Here is a 21290-nt window from a genome sequence, read left to right on the forward strand (position 1 = left end):
TTGTTTTATGACAGGAGATCCTGATAAGGAATACGAAAATAATAAGCCTCCTCCCCCTTCTTTTTTCAACCTGGCTTACTTTCCTCCCTTGAAATCTTTGATGTTAGTACTTAGATCTGAAGTTCTGTGTCTCTATAGGAGGTTTTCTGAGGGACTGTATTCTTGTGTTTAAGGGCTTCCCTGGTGGAGCCGAGGTTAAAGCGTCTGCCTGCAATAAGGGAGACCTGGGTTCGACCATCTCTAACTCCTGACACTAAGGAAAAAAAGAAAAAAAAGACTTGAAGCTAGATCTTGCACTGTGTCTGTCTAAATATGTCTTGGTATGTCTCTGTCTCTGGGTAATATTTTTGAGGTTAATTTGTATATGAGCTCTATTTATTTGGCTTAAAAAAAGGTAAGTGCATACAAATCACGTAATTCTAAATTAAACAATAAATTCCAGATTCATGTGAACTGGGAAATATTTAATGTTAAATACCTGATATTAATGTTTGTTTGTTGACCTATTTAATATAGACATGTCTTAGAGTAATTAACGTTAAGTAGAATATTTTCATTGTACCTAGGTTTAATATAAGTTAAATATTAATCTATTACAAGTTTGTCAACAAGGAAATTACCTCAAGTGAAAAAAAAAAAACTTCTAAAAAATGTAAATGAGATATGAGCTTTTATATGAACTCTATTAAGAAAGCTTCCTAAATAGAACTCTTTTGAAGTTCTTTTGATCCTAGCTAACTTTGGGATGCTTCAGAGGCCCCTGGAACATCCCAAAGAGAGATATTAAACTGTGTTTATGTGGTTGGTTACATTACATGGAAAAGATTATAAAATGAGTAATAGATCCGCTCATGTTATAATGTATGGTAAAATTACTAATACAGATATCCTAGAAATTATATGGAGTTTTTAACATTCTGATATGTCCTGGTATTTTAATGGAGAACCTGATGACTTCACAAAAGTTAACAAAAGGACTGAATGAACCAGTGAATATGCTTATAACTTTTAAGGTTTCTATCTGAAAAATTATGGGTTTGAATCTTATGTTTTCAGGGAGTAGGGAAAATCTTCCCCTCAAACTAAATATGACAATACTTTGGTAAAATTAAATGTTATAAACAAAACAATTATATTTTCTATCTGACTCCTGCAAAAATTGGAAGTTCTTAGGTTTCCAGTAAGTTTATCAAATGAGTTAGGAAGGTTATCTCATGGGTACAAAAATCTCAAGAAATTTTTGAGACCTTAAAAAGGGAAGAATTCACCTAGATTTGTTAGGCAAAATCTGTGATAAGCCTCTGGTGTGAGTTTCCCAGCCCTGTTTTATTTTAAAAGTTCAGTCTGAGACTCTACAAATGTTTCAGAAAAATAAAAAGCCTATAATCAATTATAGGTATAAAAATCATCAGACCAAAATTAGTGAGAACAGACCTATTTTGCAAACAAACTAGCCTTAATTTGGTTATATTTAATAAAAATAAGGGTAACTTTAAGGAGAAAAAGATACTTCAAGATGTTAAATACCAGTTTGTTAATGGAGGTCTGCATCTAGTAAGACTCATCTCTTAGATAGTTCTTTGCTGTGTTATGTGATATTAATGTGAAATTTAATTGAATTCTTGAAGAACACCCTAAGTTTGTTTCTGAAGCTTATCTCAGTAATCTATCTTTGAATGAAGATCAGATGCCTCATGACCTGCAACCAGGACTGGAAAAAGACATAATTTAAGGGACTGTCTCCAACAATGATGGAAGGACTTTTTTATCAGGAAAACTACACTACACCAGGATGAGAAGACGACGACATCAGAGGTAGACAGCTTCCCCGAGATGCTGGACCTGATTCGTATGATCACTTATGTTTTCTTGACTTCTTAGACCTTTGCATATAAGTCAAATGCTTTTCTATCACAGGCCTGATCCTATGCTAGTTTTAAAAATCAATCCAATTGTTGGGTTTGTGGCCAATTACCTGTGTCTAGTTCTGGGTTACCTTGGTAAATTTCTCTACTACCAGACTCTAACTGATTGGCCCTGAGAAAATTTACTTAAAAAATTATAGTCATATTCAGGTCACTGTGATATTACTAGATAGGATCCCCTCACCGGGCCAATTAATAATGCCTGCTCTGACTCTGGCTATAAATTTGAGGTTTTTTTGTTCTATTACCCAAGCTCAATCAGAACAAGAAAACTTTCCACAAAGGAGAGGAAAATCTCCCACAATTATGGGATGGATTTATATAGATAACATCAGGCTACAGTAATTTAGGTTTAAAGTCTCCTCTGTGTTGGGGAAAAAAAAATTAAATCATACTAAAGATAATCAGTCTAGTAACACTAGAAAACTGGGCTATGTGCCTTATAGATGGTGCCAATATATAATTTCCCTGGAAGATAAAGATTCTACAGGGCAGACTAAGTCAGAGGACCTGAAGATATACTGGGCTACATCTAATGGAAGTTCATAACATAAGTCTTACTTGTGACTTTACTAATACTGCTGGCTATGTTATTTGTATTTCACCTGTTTTACAGAATTGCTGTTTCTTACACTGTCAAATATGTGTGTGAGGCCTCTAATAGAATAATATATAGTCCCATATGAGATCAATGATGGTAATAGTGTAACTCTAGACATGGGAAGAAGCAACAAGAGGGAATATTTTCCTGGACCAAGAAGCTAGTAAGACAGGTGGTCCAGAGAATTTTGGATACTGTTTTATGGCCTAGTCCAGTAACAGCACATTGAGTGGCCTGTCAACAGAATCTTTGCCAAACCTGAGAATGGACATTCTCAGCACCATGGGATAAAATGGTCATGAAATGCCCCCCTCATAATCATGGTCAAGTTTATGAGCAAAAAGGGGCTCTGCCAACTGAAGACTGACACTCGCCATCTACCTCTGCAAAGATTAAATCATGGCTGCGGCAACTGCTGACTTTCAATGCCCCTGAAAGGAGTTCAGGGTGAAAATCAGGAATGAGGCACTCTTTGCTCTGGAAAAAACTGGTAGAACAGGCCCTCAGATAGTTAGATCGTTTCAGGAGAAGATTTTATGAATCCCAATTCTTGCATCTTCTCGTACCTAGAGAAACATTGACGTCATTAACGGTGAGACCTGCTTTGGCTATTAAGGAAAAGTTACAATTAAAAGTCAAAATAGAGTAGCTATGGTTCAGATATCCTGGGAAATAACTAGGTGATGCTATGGGTGTATTTTCAGATTAGATCTTGTATTGCTAAACATTTGAGTTTTCTGAGTCGTGTCAGGCTTGGATACCACCATTTTAAGCTGGTTTCAGATGTGAAAAACCCCAACTTAGATCAGGTAGAGAGAGACTTCTGCTCTGCTAGGCAGGCCTACGCCCATGCACAGCAGGAAGAAGTTACAGAAGAAAGAGACCTCTGCCCCAATTTCCAAGAAGTATCTTGAGTATGAAGTCTCTCAGGGGGCCTATGTGCTGCGTTAAGGGAAGAATGTTGTTTTTATGTGAATCACTCGGGGATAGTCAGGGAGTCCCTGGCCAAGATGAGAGAAGGGCTGAGTCAGAGAAAAAGAGAAAGAGAAAAGTTTGAATCCTGGTTCAGTTCATCTCCCTGGCTCACGACCCTCATCTTCTCTGGCTGGGCCCCTGATCATTTTACTCTTGCTATTCACCTTCCGACCGTGTCTACTAAACAAGTTGATAAACTTTATCAAAGGCCACATCAACATGGTGCAGCTTAGGGTGCTTAGGTCCCAATATGCAGCCCTAACAAACCCACCCCTGGTAAAAGACAATATAAAGCTAACTACAGACCCATGATTGGGTCTGTCTTGGGTCCTTGAGAAGGGGGGAATGAAGAGCCTAAGCTACTCCATCTTGTAAAAGAGCTCCATTTTGCAAAGGTACCGGGCAAACAGACTTAGACTTTGGATATTGCCTAAACTTGCCCTGCTATGCATGAGCCAATCAGCCCTTAAGATAAACCTCCTGACTTTAAGTTCAAGGATTTGTGATTTACCTTGGAAGTAATAATTTACATTTGCGACATTTGTGATTTACCTTGGAAGTAATGATTCACATTTGTGATTTACCTTGGAAGTGATGATTTACCTTTGTGAAATAATGATTCACTGTGTAAGTGAAAAAAAAAACAAATCAGAGATCCACACACCACCCTATAGAAGAGGGTAGCCAATCAGTAGTCCTTCAGCCTGAACACCCCTTTTTGTTACCCTTTCACCTGAATATTCCCTATATAAGCAGTGTAACCCAAAACTCGGGGCTCCCTCCCTATAGCCACTGCATCGGTGCCGGTGGGAGCCCCAGCTCGAGCTTGGTAATAAAAACTCTCTTGCTTTTGCATCGGATACCGGCTCCCTGGTGGTCATTGGGAGATTTTGTGACTTGGGCACAACAGCCTGTCAGGCTGTAGCCCACAGAACTGCAAGAATTGGACATGACTGAGTGACTAAGCCACCACAACCAAAATCTAATTACAAAAGACAAATGCAGAAACACAAACTGCTCCTCGATAAGACCAACTGACCAGTAAAAATCACTGTTTAAATGTCAATTTTAAAAATAATCTTAGAGCACTATAGAAAGTGCCTGGCATATAAATTCTCAGGGTATTTTATTTAATACTGCAGCCTTTCCCTTCTCCAGGGATCTTCCCAACCCAGTGTTTGAACCCAAGTCTCCTGCATTGCAGGTGGATTCTTTACCAGCTGAGGCACCAGGGAAGCTCAAGAATACCGGAGTGGATAGTCTATCCCTTTTCCAGCGGATCTTCTCAACCCCAGAATCGAACCAGGGTCTCTGCACTGCAGGTGGATTCTTTACCAGCTGAGCCACCAGGGAAGCCCAATTACAAAAGACAAATGCAGAAACACAAACTGCTCCTCAATAAGCCCAACTGACCAGGAAAAACCACTGTTTAAATGTTAATTTTAAAAATGATCTTTCAGCATTATAGCCAAATGCCTGGCATATAAATTCTCAGAGTATTTTATTTACTATTGCAGCTCTTTTTCCCAACATTAGACCTACTGCATATCTGTTTTATGGTCTGTTCTTCTTAGCAATCATCATAAATACCTCCCTACACTGATAAATACCTGCCTATGGACACAATGGCTATAGATACTCTGTGATACAGACAATTTACTTCTCTATCCCTTATCACTTCATATTTAGGTTCTTTCCAACTTTTCACTACAATAACGACAAAAGTGTACTAAGCTGCACACAAGTGTTGGAAGCTCACATTTCTGTAAATAGAGTCCTAAAAACAGAATCACAAGGAAGAAAACTGCTGATATCTACCCTCCCACCACTAAAAGAGAGCCCACACACTTACACCTTTGCTGACTCAGAATGTTATCAGCCCTTTTAATCCGTGCTGATGTAAACAACGATGAATGTCATAAACTGCTGTTTGATTTCCATGACTTTTTTTATCCATATCGTGGCCACTTGCAATCCTTTCCTATACCATCAACTCTCTGTTCTCACAGATGCAGAACCTGCAGATATGGAAGACAAACTGTATTTCACCATTATATAAGGGACTTGAGCTTCCATGGATGTTAGTATCTGTAGAGGTCCTGGTACAAATTTCCTGTGGATAACAAGGGAAAGCTGTATTGCTTTTCCATATTTGTTTCTATTTTTCTATTAAAGTGTTCATCTTTATCTTACTGACTACTAAACATTTTCATATATCTCTTAGTTTGACATTTAAGGCTGGCATTGGGCTCATAACTGAAATTTACTGGCAGTTATTAGCTCTGAAACTAGGCAGTCTGAACAAAAATCCTAACTCTGCCACCAAAGCTCTGTAACCTTGGGCAACTTATTTAACTACTCTGTGCTTTAGTTTCTTCATCTATGAAATGGGAATAATAATGTTCTTATGAGGCTGGTTTGGGTAATTAATGAATTAACTACCATGGTAGCCATTTTTATCATTAAAGTTTATTTTTAATTTCTAATTTTATAAAAGCATATTTTAACTTTTAAATTAACCCTTAAAACATGTGATGTGTCTTTAAGCAGAAATGAACTTAAAAATACATATACAAAATAACCCTTTTTAAATATATATGTGCTAAGTTGCTTCAATTGTGCCTGACTTCAATTGTGTTTGACTCTTTGTGATCCTATGGATTGTAGCCCTTCAGGCTCTTCTGTCCATGGGATTCTCCAAGCAAGAATAATGGAGTAGGTTGCCATTTCCCTCTCCATTAATGATATATAAATATGGATAAAAAGAAAAGAAACAGTAAGGGGGCATTCATTCAACAAGCATGTACTGAATGCCCACTAAGGAACAGGCATTGAGGAAACAGTGAAGAGCTAAACAGAGTTCCTTTCTTTAGACCCACCCAGGGGGGAATCAGCGAGGAAGTAAACCAACAAGCAGGGCAGTGGGTCAAGCCCTATGCTTAAGAGACACACTAGCCAGGCAGTTTTCATCACACATGGCAGGGCATTTAACCCACGCCAAACAAGGGAAAGATATCTAAGAAATTATCAAGCTGAGACTGGAAACAGAAGCAGTGATTCGTCAACTATAAAGTGGAACAGAGGGGAGGGGAGTTTCCACACAGAGGCCAGCACAATGTGAAGGCTGAAAAGCAGGGAAGTGTGTGCAGTGCCCAGAGACTAGGTAATGGACAGTCACACACTTGCAGAGCTGTGAGAGATGATGCTAAGTGGGTGACACACCTCAGACCACACTCCAAACTCTCTCATGGGGCTGACAAGGGCTTTAGGGTGGCAGCCATAAGGATCACTGATGAGCTTTAAGTGCGGGCGGGAGGGGGCAAAGTTAGAGCTGTTCTTTAGAAAGATGATTAATAGCTCCATTCAGATATGAATCTGAGGGGAACTAGACAAGAAGCTTGAATGTTAAAACCTATATTCATGTCCATCTTGCCTCAGCTGTGGAACTTAGGAATTGGGAGATGTGGGGGTTGAGATAAAATTAAGTGATTAGCAATTTGTCCAGTGTCTCACAGGTCCTCAGAATGGGAAAACCAGGAGGACATCTGAAGTTTCTGAGCTCCTAAACCCTGGCCCCTACTGATCCTGTTGCACGCTAATGATGGCCAGTCTTTCTCCACTTTCTGAATGATTTCAAGAGTTCCTCTTGAAGCATTCCTCTGCCTCCCTTCTGAACATTAAGCACAGATGACTCACTGCTGCTCTAAACAAATGACTTCCCTTTTATGATACATGATCAAATCACATCATGGGTGGAAAATTCCCTGAAGGTCAGAAAACAGTCAACCATCTATGCAGTGAAATTTGGGAGGGGGCAAGTTTTAAACAACACAGTTGACGCAGACTTGTGTCCTCAATAACACTGATTCCTTCAATGAAGATATCATTTGCTTTAGTCTTCTTACAATCGTTCCGAAGGAAAAAGCCTTCAGGGTATTGTTAGGATATTCACTGCTTGCCTAACATTCGTTAATTTCCTGTCAACAAAAGCAGAATAAACTTCAAGCTCATGGACTTACTCAAGCAAGAAGAGTGTGTAGGACTTAACTCTCTTTCTCGTATGATAATTTCCTATATCTCTATTTACCATAATGTGGCTCTTCCATCTATCAAAGTGATATGAGTCATTTTAAATTAAAGTCAGTAAACTAAAGATGAAAGAAGATGCCCAAAAGTCATGACGATAAAAATGAATGTCAAGTATGGGGAATAGTCAAATTATTCTGCAATAACCTATGGAAAGAGCCTAAAGAAGTCAGAAGAGCCTATAGAAATTCATCTGATCATTTGTGGCAGCAACCAGTAGACAGCAATAATTTTAATTTATAAAGGGCAAGCAAATACACATCACATGATATCAGCATAAGTCACTGCTTCATAAAAGTAGAGTAGCAGTAATCATATTTAGACAAATGCACTGATATAGAGATTTTATGATAAGCTTTCTGTTTAGAACATATTCTTTCATATAAGGTGATTTATGGTTAATATGTACCTAAAGGATTTAAATGCACATATCCTGAGACATAGAAAGTAGCTGAAAGAGCTTGTAAAAAATGAATTAAATGCATCTTAATTATCACAAAATACCTGCTGACCAATTTAAATTTTGTAAACAAGTTTTCCTAGCTTCTGTTGGAGCTAAGAAAAAGGAGTTTTCCATGTCTATATCAAAAAATTTAGAGAAGAAATAGATGATGAGCATTATAAGCATCTCTCTAGAAATTCTGGTTTGGATTTATGGTAAAGGTAAAGACCAAAAAAAGTAGAAAATCTAAAGAACTTGGATTTGTGAGCTCCGAAAGGGCCAAAGACGCACAGAGAGTAAGGGATGCCATGGGCAGAAAAGAGCTAAATGAAAAACAAATTTGCTTGTTAAACTTAATTAAAAAGTGGAATAGGAGACAGTACTCAAGTGAAAAGTTGAGCGTTAAGAAGTAGAACAGAATCTCTGGATAATAAGATATTAACTTGCATGAGTAAAATCTTGGTGACTGTAATGAACAGAACATCTCCAAAAGCACTTCACTCAGTCAGTCTACAAACATGATGGAGGCCAGCCAGAGCCAAAGGTTTGGGTTTGCAATGCCTCTTGCCCAGAAGTAGCCACTTGAGCAGTTTAATGAATAAAATAAACATGGCCAGCATTCATGCAACATAAAGAAGCATCCCTGTCACTTCAGTGAGCAGCTGTAACCGCAGGGAATGACAAAGGTGAAAGCTGGACAATTACAGAATGGTGATTACCCACTCTGCAATCAATTCCTACAGGATACATCACCTTTAGGTTACTTCACTCAGACCCAAAGAGTGTCTGACTTCTCTCTCCTGGACCAAGCTGTCCAATGACACCAAGTCCTCATGGGACACCTCAGGGTGCAAGACCTCATCCTTTCCAATAGATGTCTGGCACTGTCCACCTGCTACACCTAGAAACCCACTCAGGGCTTTGGATCTCCTAGTCATGTCAAAGAGCATGAAGCAAACACATCACTGACAAACAACACAAAGTGTGCCACAGGCGTCTGGAGCTCTCAACAACTACTTAATGAGCAACTTCAAACTACCATGTAGCTGTCTAACGTGCCCATGCAAGATAAGGGCATTTCCCTGCATCTACACTGGCATCAGTCTTCCACAAGCAAACAGATGTACAGTGAACAGTCGAGCACTCTACTCTCACTGGTAAAGATTCCCTGATGCCGTATTGGAAACTGACAATTCAAAAAACTCTTCAATGTTCTATAGCCTCTCCATTCCAAAGTTAACGAAATTGTCACTGTGCTACCAGCCTACCAAGCTAAGAGGATGCTCAGAAAGTAATTAACAGCCTTGCTGTTTAAAACTAATCAGGGACTACAAAAAGAAAACTTTGTTTCACCAGGGAAAAATCTCAATAACTAAACATAGGGGAGAACTCTAAAATATAGCACATATTAAAAGAGGCTTATGTAATGAGAAAATCTTGACAACAAATGAGACTTAAATTTTATGTGTCAGTGTTTACATTGTATGTGTATATGTGTGTACATATATACAATCATAAGCACACATACAGATAAATGTGTTACCAGCACCCACTTCTACATTCTGGGTACATGGAGAGACCACAGTTCCCAGCCTCCTCCCTTCTTCCCTTGAACTGAGGCATTCCAAGGTTTGGCCAGGTTACAAGTTCCAGCCAACTGAACACAAACATAAATGATTATTCCTTCTATTAGTTTTCTGTTGTTGGATAACAAATTACCACAAATGTAACAGTTGAAAACAATAGCTATTTGTTAGGTCAGACTTCTACAGGTTGGGCCAGCTTGCCTGGGTTCCCTGCTTAGGGTCTCATGAGCCCGCAGGGTGTCTGTCAGCTAGACTGGGCTCCTCTCTGCAGACTCTGGGAAGAAGTCTCCTTCCCTTCTCATCGTTGGCAGAATTCAGTTCTTCAAGGCTGTGGACCTTAGAAGGTCCCTGTTTCCTTACCGGCTGCCATCCAAGAGCTTCTCTCTGCTCCTAGAGAGGAAATACAGTCCTTCTCACATGGCCCCTTCATCTTTAAATAGCAACAGCACATCCAGTCCTTTCTGACCTCCTCTTCTGCTACCAGCCCACCCCCCACCCCCCAAAAAATGCTCTTCTTTTAAAGGGCTCATGGGATTAGATTAATCCCAACTGTATAATCTCCCTTTTGCCATATAAAGGAATAATCTCAGGAGACATCTTTCCATAGTGACAGGCTGACCTACACTCAAAGGGATGGGGCCTGTACAATAGGGAGGGTCACTGAAGGTCTTAACATTCGGCCAACCACACTCCTCTTCCAGGTTTGGCCCATGAATATCTCCATGCTTGTTCCAACAGACACTTTCCCTTTAGCAACCTTGAAAATTATGTGTTAAAGATGGCAGAACTTATTTTGGATTCCTGAAGCATATAACAGGAAATAAGAATAAAAAGAGCTTTGAGTAGCAAAGATCCATTAAGACATGTTGGCTAAACCAAAGCATCAGAACATCTTTCAAAGTGCAGATAACAAAAACCAAATGTACTGGTTGAAAATGAGATCTAAGACAGACTGAATGGATCCAATGGGGAAGAGAAAGATTCCATGTGGTAACTGGCAGATGAAATGATAAGAAGAAAACTGGAGAAGCCTTCAGACTTTTTGAAGAAATGTCACCAGTCAAATCAGCCATGAGCAGTTTGTAGTTTAAAGCTTGGGACTGTAAAGTGACAACCAAATTTAAATAAACAGGAAGCCAACTAAAGAATCTATGCAGCATCCAGAGGCCACACTCCTTGTCACTGTCTTGAAATTTAGCCAAATTAGAGAGAGAACAAGAGAGTTCTTCCCAGATTGCAGAAACAGGGTAAAGCCAAGGAACTTCCTCTTCAGTAGGGGCTGGAGATTGTACAGGGCTTACTCAGCAGGTGGCACCACTGTTGTGAAGCACAAAGGCCATGATTTCCATTCTTCCCTTTTCCAAGTGGGAGTGTTCACTGTGGATGATGTTTCTTGTACACTAAAAAGCAAGGCAAACCATATCTGCCTACCTTGATACTAAGATATTGCTTAAACTGCTCCAATGAGGATCTGTTCATAAATTCAATTTGAATTATGAGAAAGATACTTCTGTTTCTATCAGATACCATAATTTGGAAGAGGCTAGACAATCAGTTCAGTTGAGTCGCTCAGTTGTGTCTGAATCTTTGCGACCCCATGAACCACAGCACATCAGGCCTCCCTGTCTATCACCAACTCCTGCAGTCCCCCAAAACTCGTGTCCATTGAATCGGTGATACCATCCAACCATCTCATCCTCTGTCGTCCCCTTCACCTCCTGTCCCCGATCCCTCCCAGCATCAGGGTCTTTTCACATGAGTCAGCTCTTCACATCAGGTGGCCCAAAGATTGGAGTTTCAGCTTCAACATCAGTCCCTCCAATGAACACCCAGGACTGATCTCCTTTAGGATGGACGGGTTGGATCTCCTTGCAGTCCAAGGGACTATCAAGAGTCATCTCCGACACCATGAGTTCAAAAGCATCAATTCTTTGGTGCTCAGCTTTCTTTATAGTCCAACTCTCACATCCATGCATGACTACTGGAAAAACCATAGCCTTGACTAGACAGACCTTTGTTGACAAAATAATGTCTCTGCTTTCTAATGTGCTGTCTAGGTTGGTCATAACTTTCCTTCCAAGGAGGAAGTGTCTTTTAATTTCATGGCTGCAGTCACCATCTGCAGTCATCTTGGAGGCCAAAAAATAAAGTCTGACACTGTTTCCACTGTTTTCCCATCTATTTGCTGTGAAGTGATGGGACCGGATGCCATGATCTTAGTTTTCTGAACGTTGAGCTTTAAGCCAACTTTTTCACTCTCCTCTTTCACTTTCATCAAGAGGCTTTTTAGTTCCTCTTCACTTTGTGCCATAAGGGTGGTGTCATCTGCATACCTGAGGTTATTGATATTTCTCCCGGCAATCTTGATTCCAGCTTGTGCTTCCTCCAGCCCAGCGTTTCTCATGATGTACTCTGCATATAAGGTAAATAACCAGGGTGACAATATACAGCCTTGATGTACTCCTTTTCCTATTTGGAACCAGTCTGTTTTTCCATGTCCAGTTCTAACTGTTGCTTCCTGACCTGCATACAGGTTTCACAAGAGGCAGGACAGGTGGGCTGGTATTTCCCTCTCCTTCAGAATTTTCCACAGTTTATTGTGATCCACACAGTCAAAGGCTTTGGCATAGTCAATAAAGCAGAAACAGATGTTTTTCTGGAACTCTCTTGCTTTTTCGATGATCCAGCAGGTGTTGGCAATTTGATCTTGGTTCCTCTGCCTTTTCTAAAACAAGCTTGAACATTTGGAATTTCACTGTTCATGTATTGCTGAAGCCTGACTTGGAGAATGTTGAGCATTACTTTGCTAGCGTGTGAGATGAGTGCAATTGTGCAATAGTTTGAGTATTCTTTGACATTGCCTTTCTTTGGGATTGGAATGAAAACTGACCTTTTCCAGTCCTGTGGCCACTGCTGAGTTTTCCAAATTTGCTGACATATTGAGTGCAGCACTTTCACAGCATCATCTTTTAGGATTTGAAATAGTTCAACTGGAATTCCATCACCTCCACTAGCTTTGTTCATAGTGATGCTTTCTAAGGCCCACTTGACTTCACATTCCAGGATGTCTGGCTCTAGGTGACTGTGAGTGATCACACCATCGTGATTATCTGGGTTGTGAAAATCTTTTTTGTACAGTTTTTCTGTGTATTCTTGCCACCTCTTCTTAATATTTTCTGCTTCTGTTAGTTCCATACCATTTCTGTTTTTTATTGAGCCCATCTTTCTGAGCAAATCTCCTAGGAGCTAAATGGTTCTAAAGAATGGGGGATAGCTTCTCCACAGTCATCATACTGTATATAATTGGAGGAGTTTAGAGCAAAGCAAAAGATCATTTCTGAATACAGAAGCTGTACTAGATGTAACATCTTCATAAATAGTAAAGTTATTTCCCAAAGCATCAGACTCAGCTGAGGTTTCCATATCATTTGAAAATATTTTGTTGATAGTCTGCAGGCACACTTGGCAGGGACTCACAACAAGGTATTTTAAAAGTTACGGCTATACATATTTCTCTTCTTAGTCTTTATTATCCATCATAGACCATATAAATCACTCTTAAACTTTGGGCTCCAAACTGATTAGGGAAGTAAAGAAAATCTAACCCACTCCAGTACAAAGTCCCATGGGTGGAGGAGCCTGATAGGCTGCAGTCCATGGGGTCGCTAGGAGTCGGACACGACTGAGCAACTTCACTTTCATGCACTGGAGAAGGACATGGCAACCCATTCCAGTGTTCTTGGCTGGAGAGTCCCAGGGATAGAGGAGCCTGGTGGGCTGCCGTCTATGGGGTCGCACAGAGTCAGACACGACTGAAGCGACTTAGCAGCAGCAGCAGCAGCAAACCACAAAAACAAGAAAGAAAGAAAGAAAGAAAGAAAAGAGAGAGAGAGAGAGGTTGCACTGTAAAATTTTTAAAACTTCATATTTTGTTTCCTGCTCCCTCAATATCCCCACACGCTCAAGCTGTCAGCACCCCACCCAGGTGACTAAGTGCACCCATGTGATAAGGTGGGCCCGACCACAAGGTCCTTTCTCTGCCTGTGACCTAGTGACATTCTCATGCATCAAGGAGAGTCCCTCATGCCTTTTCTTGTGTACTCCATCCTGACCTTCCATAAAGGTGCTTGTCCATTTTGTCCATGGGTCTCCTCTCTTGGCTCCCCACCTGCTGGGCTGAGTCCACTTTCCTGGTCCCCCACCCATGTGGCCCCGTCTCAATGTGCAGTGATTCTCTCTCTCTGGGACCTGTGAGTATAGTAAACTTTGTTTACCTAAACTTCCTTGTTCTCTACTTAAGTCCACACTCAACTGACCACATAAAATATATATAGAGAGAGAGAGCAAGGGCACAAAGGATTAAAAGAACAGAAAAGAGGAAAAGGAAAGCCACAGACATCCTTTGATTTCCTTACCCCTACTCTCTTGCCTATCTGGCCATCTGAAGGACTACTCATCCCAGGAAAGCCCCACCACTCTGAACCCTGGAGCTGCTCTTGAACTCACCTCACAGTTCTCATTATTCACTTATCAATAGTCTTCCCTTCTGCTCACTTCCTCAAACTGCCCACTCTAAAGAAAGCCCAGGGCTCCAGACACCTTCATGCAGCACAAGGGCTCTGCAGAATGGAAGCTTCTCTGCCAGCGGAAGCAGCCCAATATAAAGTCCTCCCTCCAAAATCACACTTCTTCCCAAAACAGTCACCATCTTACCCAACCATGTCTTACCATTTTCAAGGGTATTTATAATTAACTTGGAAGGTACTTTAAATTTTCCAAGGAGACTGAAACCAATATTCATATAAACTCAACTTAAAACATTAAGGAATCACTGTGGGGATGGGAGGAGCCCTTGCATAAATATAACCATGTCAACAACAAACACTTTAATCACAGAGAATTTCAGGAGCTTCCCTGGTGGCCCAGTGGTAAAGAATCCACCTGCCAATGCAGGAGACACAGGTTCCATCCCTGGTCCAGAAAGATACTACAGGCTGCAAGTGGAGCAACTAAGTCTACACACTACAACTCTTGAGCCTGTACTCTCGGGCCTGGGAACCACAACTCCTGAGCCCACATGCCACATGAAGTCCAGCACCGTAGAGCCCGTGCTCCACAAGAGAAACCATGGCAATGAGAAGCCTGCACACCGCAACCAGAGTAGCCTCCAATCCCCGCAGCTAGGGAAAGCCCTCACACAGCAACAAAGACCCAGCACAGCCACAAATACAATTATTTTTAAAAAAGAAGAAGAATCTCAGTCTCAAGCAAAATTCTCAGTCAACACACTCAGTTCAAACACTCAACAGGCCCATTTGCCAAGTGTATCAATAGTCACGTACAGTTGTGAGGGTCAGATCATAAAGAAGGCTGAGTGCCAAAGAACTGATGTTTTCAAATCATGGTGCTGGAGAAGACTCTTGAGAGTCCCTTGGACAGAAAGAAGAGCAAAGCAGTCAATCCTAAAAGAAATCAACCCTGAATATTCACTGGAAGGAGTGATGCTGAAGCTCCAATACTTTAGCCCCTTGATGGGAAGAGCCAACTCATTGGAAAAGACCCTTAGGAAGGATTGTAGGCAAAGGGAGAAGGGGGTGGCAGAGGGTGAGATGATTAGACATTAATAGCACCACCAACTCAATGGACATGAACTTTTGAGCAAACTCTGGGAGATAGTAGAGGACAGAGGAGCCTGGCATGCTACAGTCCATGGAGGTGAAGAGTTAGACACAACTTAGTGATTGAACATCAATAACTACAAAAAACAATCAGGAAATTAGAGCTTACTAACAACTGTTTAAAAAACATGGCTCAAGTTATTCTAATTATAAAAGCATGGCACTCTCACAAACATCTCATTCAATTCTGACATCTCTAGAAAATTTTTTTTAAATGTATGCTTGCCCTAAAATTCACTCAGAGAAAGCTGCCTTTTGATCAGACATTCTAAAGCCCACTAAAAAATAAATAAATAAATAAACGGAGGAAGGTATTATAAGAACCATTTCATTCTCTCCTGATGACATGATCAATTTCTTACAATGTATTTTTTATTCTAGGAGGAAGAAAGTTAGGGACTAGGAATTCCTTTAAAAAGCTGGTGGTAGGCTAAGGACACTCTCCTGCAGAAAAATGCACACATAAAATGTGGCATAATTTCAGGAAATAAACAGGCCCTCTGCAGTCTATTATAGACACCAGGCTAAGAAACTGAAAGGATGCAGGAATAGAGATGAGCCATACTTGAAATTTCGAAAGCAGCAGAGATTTTACAGCTTATAGCAGGCAATTAAGGAACTGAGAGCCTCACTCAGATAAAATCATAGCTAATTAATTAAATACCTTAACCAGGTTTAAAGTATTTTTAGTTTTAAGGAGCAGCAGAGGATGAGATGGTTAGACAGCATCATCAATTTAATGGACATGAATTTGAGCAAACTTGGAGACAGTGAAGGACAAGGGAGCTTGGAGTGCTGCACTCCATGGGGTTGCAAAATATCAGGCACAACTTAGCGACTGAACAACAACCAGTTTTAAATCTTGCTGAATCAACAAATGCATAAACAGATTCATGTAACATTCTCCAGAGAAAAACATCTATATAAAACACAACATTTTAAATGCGATGAAACCCTGAAGAAATTAGTTAAAACAGAAAGGTACAAAAGACCAATGTAATTAAATGTTTCCAGTTGAAAAATCTGAATGTGACAATAATTACTACCAGGATATATAGTATGTAATTAACACAGGCTCATCAAATACGTTTTATCCTTTTGAAATATGCTAGGTATGTATACTAACCAAACTCACTGAAAAGAAGCCAATGTTACTCGCTCAATTGTGTCCAACTTGTTGCAACCCCATGAACTGTAGCCCACCAGTTGCCTCTGTCCATGGAATTCTTCAGGCAAGAATATTGGAGTGGATCATCATTTCCTTCTCCAGGGAATCTTCCCAACCCAGGGATCAAATCCGGGTCTCCCACACTGTGGGCAGATTCTTTACCATGTGAGCCACCAGTGAAGCCCAAAAAGAAGAAAGCATATCTCATGTGGGGCTTCCCTGGGGGCTCCGTCAGTAAAGAATCCACTTGCAATGCAGGAGACCCGGGTTCAACTCCTGGGTCTGGAACATCCCCCCAGAGAAGGAAAGGGCAACCCACTCCAGTATTTTTGCTTGGGAAATCCCATGGACAGAGGAGCCTGGCAGGCTACATACAGTCCATGGGGTCACAAGAGTAGGACACGACTTAGTGACTAAACCACCACCAACTACCATATCTCTTTTTATGCAATAAAAAGATTATTTACAGAGTGAGCTGTCCTTTTACATTGAATCAAACACAATATTTAGAAGAAAACTGTAAATACTTTAGGAAAATAAGGACTTGTTATGGAATATTTATGCTCACCCCCAAAATTCACATGTTAAAGTCCTATCCCCCAGTATCTCTGAGTGTGACCTTATTTAGAAATAAGGTCATGCAAGTGTAATTACCTAAGATGAGGTCATACCCATCAAGTAGGTTGGACTTCCAACCCACCCTATTATCCTGGTGTCCACAAAAGAGAGAAATTTGGAAACAAACAGGGAGACCACGATGTGAACAGGAAGGCACAGATCAGGGTGATGTGTCTACAAATCAAGAAAGGCCAAAGCCTCCAGCAAACCACCAGAAACTAAGAAAAAGGCCTGGGACAGATTCTCGCCTAGTGCTTTCAGAGGAAGCAAAGCCCTACTGACACCTGACACCCTATCTTCAGAAGTGTGAGACAATACATTTACGTTGTTTAAGGCACTCATTTTGTGATACTTTGTTGCAAATGACACCTTGTCTTCAAAAGGGTGAGACAATAAATTTATGTTGTTAAAGGCACTCAAATACTGATAACTTCCTTGTTGATACAAAGTGACACTTAGTTGCAACCTACCAAACTAATACAGAGATTAAAAATTTCACTCTGAAAAACGTTCACTGTACAGCAAGATACGTCCCTACCAAATGCTTAATGTTTTTTTTTTTTTTTTTTTTTAAGCACAGATTTTGTAAGAACAGCATGTTAATTGGAACTGGAGAGCTATTTTTACCTAATCTGCTGCTGGTTCAAACCAACAAATGGGGGGGGGGGGCGTGGGGAATGGCATTACTGTTGCTAAAATGAAATTTCAACATGCATAAAACTCACAAAAGTAGAATAATGCATGCTATTTGCCCTATTTGATAGTTTTAGTAAGGTGTGTCTTATTTATTCTAATTGCATGATAAATTATATCTTTATGAGCAATTAAGTAATAAAGTATATTCAAGTTAAAAAGATTATCAATTTTTGCTATTCTAACATGTTCTCAAGTTTAAAGGATTCTCCCCCTTAATAAAATTTATTTGACAAAAGCATTTTTTAACCTCTAAAGAACAGAGATGAAAATAATTGTCAGCAACAAGGCAGAAATAATCATTTCCAAACCAAGAAAACAGTGATGACACATCTAATCAGATTTCCAATCCGTGGGTAAACACTGAAAATTATACTGCTTTATTAACGCAAATATCACCCCTCACACACATAAGCAAAACGCTCGATTTCACAGAGACAAGACAGCTGTTCCTGAAGTGGAGCCTTTCACTTGTAAACACAGTGTATCTAATCTAGCATATCCATTCTCAAAAAGAAGTAATTCTAGGTCTAAAGTTTCCTCTGTAGAGAAGATCAGGTACATGGAATGTATGGTGGGGGAGAGGGGGTTGGGGGAGGCCTGGCTTTAAAAGGAGGACATGGCTATTTCCCTTAGTATCTTTGTCACATGTAAACATTAGCACTGGTTTTAAAAGCCCTTGAAAATGCCCATACATGCACAGGAAGAAAAACACTTGCCTTGGGCTTTCTAAGACTGTACTATATTAGGCTATAGACAAGGGATTGTATGTCCCTTCACCTTTAAAATGGAAGGCTTTCCAGTAAGAAAAAGAAGCAAGAAAGAAAATGACACAGTGATTCTGTGTCTGGATTCTGTGTGATAGACACTAATCTCATCTTATTACAAACAGACCTCCTCCAAAGCTCTAAGAAGTTCCTTCATATCACAATTCAAGTTTTTATTCTGAACTTCAGAGTTGCACATAACTTAGCTAAAATGGAGTGGCTTGATTATTTTGTTGTTGTTGTTAAGGCAGCAAAGCTAGAAATCCTAGATGCTAGGATTTCCTCATGTCTCATTATTAATATAGATCAGTATTTTATACTAATAAAACTATTTTTAATAATAATTTATTGAACACTTTCTATGTGTGTTCTACAAACTCATTTGTCCTTATATCAATTCTAAGAAATGGTTCCTATTCTAGCAAAGACAGATTCAAAAGTTAAATAACTTGCTGAAGGTCACAACAGCAGAGATGGGTCAATCTTTAGCCTTTCCCACTCCAAAGTCAAGGTTCTTAATTGCCTTTTAGGGCACCAAGGTTTATAAAGGAAGTCTTCAGCATCAAAGTGGAAAAAAGGTGTGGTGCTGGTCAGTTTGGTGCTGGGGGTAAGGGGGATCAGGGTGCTTTGTAGAAATGACAAGTACCGGAAATAAAAATGGTTAGTTACATCAAGGAAGTCCTGCCTGATAATTTACGGATAACATATATGCTGCTTTTGTAACCCTGAAAGAATGTGAAGTATATAGTTATTAGAAGCCTTCCAAATTACAGCAATAATGCACTTATATTTGCAAATATTTCTGGCACAGAGGTCTCAGAAAGATCCAAGGTGATAAAGCAAAAATACATTAATGGTATTTTTTACCAAAATAGTCTTAGTTTTTTCCATTTCTCAAGCTGACAAATATAACGGATTCTATAAAGGCAAGTCTGTGATGATGGAGACGGCACATGGGCACACAGGGGATGAAGTTCACACTGTGTCTGTCACTGTAACTTAACCAAAATTCTGTAAACATAACCCTCACCTTCTCTAGAGGTGGTTTACAATAGAACTGTTATTGTAGCAGCCTTAGAAAACCTCACTAGATCTGAGGTTCTAAAAAATAATGAGAAAGCTCGGTGTTAATTATGGGCAAATCTATGAAAAAATATTTAAGGCTAAATTAGGAGAAATAGTTAAAGAACGCAACAAAGTTCTTAGCTTAAGATCTCTTAAACTAGAACTGTTTCAGAGGGTTAAAAAAAAAACAGTAATCGTACTCATTATATAAGAAATAGGTCACATTATAAGTATATTCTTATTTTTCCTGTGTATGACTTTTCAACTCAGCCCAGCGAGACTTAAATGATTAGAATCTAAAATAAGTTTTATTATAATCACAGCTTATTAACCCCATAAAGATGAGCACATCCAAAACATAAAAGGCTCGCTAAAAATAATACGCTGAAATACATGATGATTTGGTAATGTTAAACCTGCAAAACCCATGGGAAATTAAAGGCAAACAGAATGCTGTCGGTCGAGGCTTGGCCTCAAGGGAGCTTCACGACTGAGTTCTCCAAGGAAAAGTTAATGCATGAGCTTCCCAGGAGGAAGCCCCGACCTCCCATTCCTTGGGAGCCCGCGGACTCTGTGGAAGGAGGGATTCCGAGACCACAGGCGAGGAGGGCAGACCGCGGGCATCTCCGCAGCCACCCCGAGGGAGGGCCACCTCTCGTGCCAGCACATCCCGGGACAGCCGGGCGCACCGACACCGCAAGGTCACCAGGGAAGAGGCGACTTTACATAATCTCCCGCCGCGCCGCCCGGGCCCCCTGCCTGCGGCGCCCGCGCTGGGCCATGCCGGGCGTCTCTCTGAGCGAGGAGGCTGGACACCCGGGACCGGTGGAAGCCCGCAGCGCCGCCCGCAGCCGGGGGTGGAGGACGGAGCCCCGGGATGCCCGGGTCGCTGCCGCGGAGGGCGGGGCGGGCGAGGCGGAGCGAGGCGGGGGAGGGCTCGGCGCGGGCCGGGGTCCCCAGGCTCCCGGCCGGCTGCCTGCGCCCAGCGCGCCCCCCGCGGCTCCTCCCGGGACCGCCGCGCGGCGCACCTGTCTAGTGCCTTACTTGAGTGGCTTTGTGGAACTGCTTCTTGAGCCCGGCCACCGACATGGTGCTGGAGGACGCGCGGGCGGCTGCGGTGCAGGGATCCGGCGGCGGCGGAGCAGGGCGGGAGGACCGAGCCGGGCGGCGCGCTGTCCGGGCCGCCGCTCTTGGTGCCGCCGCCGGGGCTGTGGGCGCGGGGGCGCGGAGCTGCGCGGGACGCGGGCTCGTGCGGAGAGACACCCTGACGTCAGGGGCGGGCGATGCAGCCTCTTAAAGGGGACGCGGGAAGCCCCGCCCCGGGCGCGGGGTTGGTGCGGCAGGTGCTGCGGCACGCGCTACCTGGGCACTGGTGGCCGCCACGGCACCTGGCTCTGCCGCACCGGCCGGCAGCGTGTTCAGAGGGCCAAGGGCATTCTTCAGCCCCGGGAGTGTCCTCGTGCCCCGCGGACTGCGCAGCGGTGGCTGCAGGTTGGCAACCCAGGCACAGGCAAGACTCGGGTGATTTGCTTGGCTTCCAGGTAGCCGCAGAGGCGCTGCCTAAGCCAACTCTCCTGCCCTTTGAGCTTGCCCTCTTTGCCGCCTGGAAAGGAGGGGTATTCTCTCTGCGGTAATGAATAAGTCATTGCTCCTTGCTTGCTTGTTCGCAGAAAACATTTCACTGTC

General features: G+C 41.6%; 1 protein-coding gene across 1 annotated transcript in view; it reads right to left on the reverse strand.

The window, feature by feature from the left end:
- The window catches only part of SH3GL2 (SH3 domain containing GRB2 like 2, endophilin A1), a 222281-nt gene extending 201567 nt beyond the window's left edge, over nt 1-20714 (reverse strand). The window contains exon 1 of the mRNA XM_068974181.1: nt 20649-20714. Within this exon, the coding sequence (XP_068830282.1) occupies nt 20649-20693 (45 nt within the window). The 5' untranslated portion in view covers nt 20694-20714. The remainder of the gene's footprint in view (nt 1-20648) is intronic.
- Between the last annotated feature and the right edge of the window lie 576 nt (nt 20715-21290).

This window comes from Capricornis sumatraensis, chromosome 6 (assembly GCF_032405125.1).
Source record: "Capricornis sumatraensis isolate serow.1 chromosome 6, serow.2, whole genome shotgun sequence".
NCBI lineage: Eukaryota > Metazoa > Chordata > Mammalia > Artiodactyla > Bovidae > Capricornis > Capricornis sumatraensis.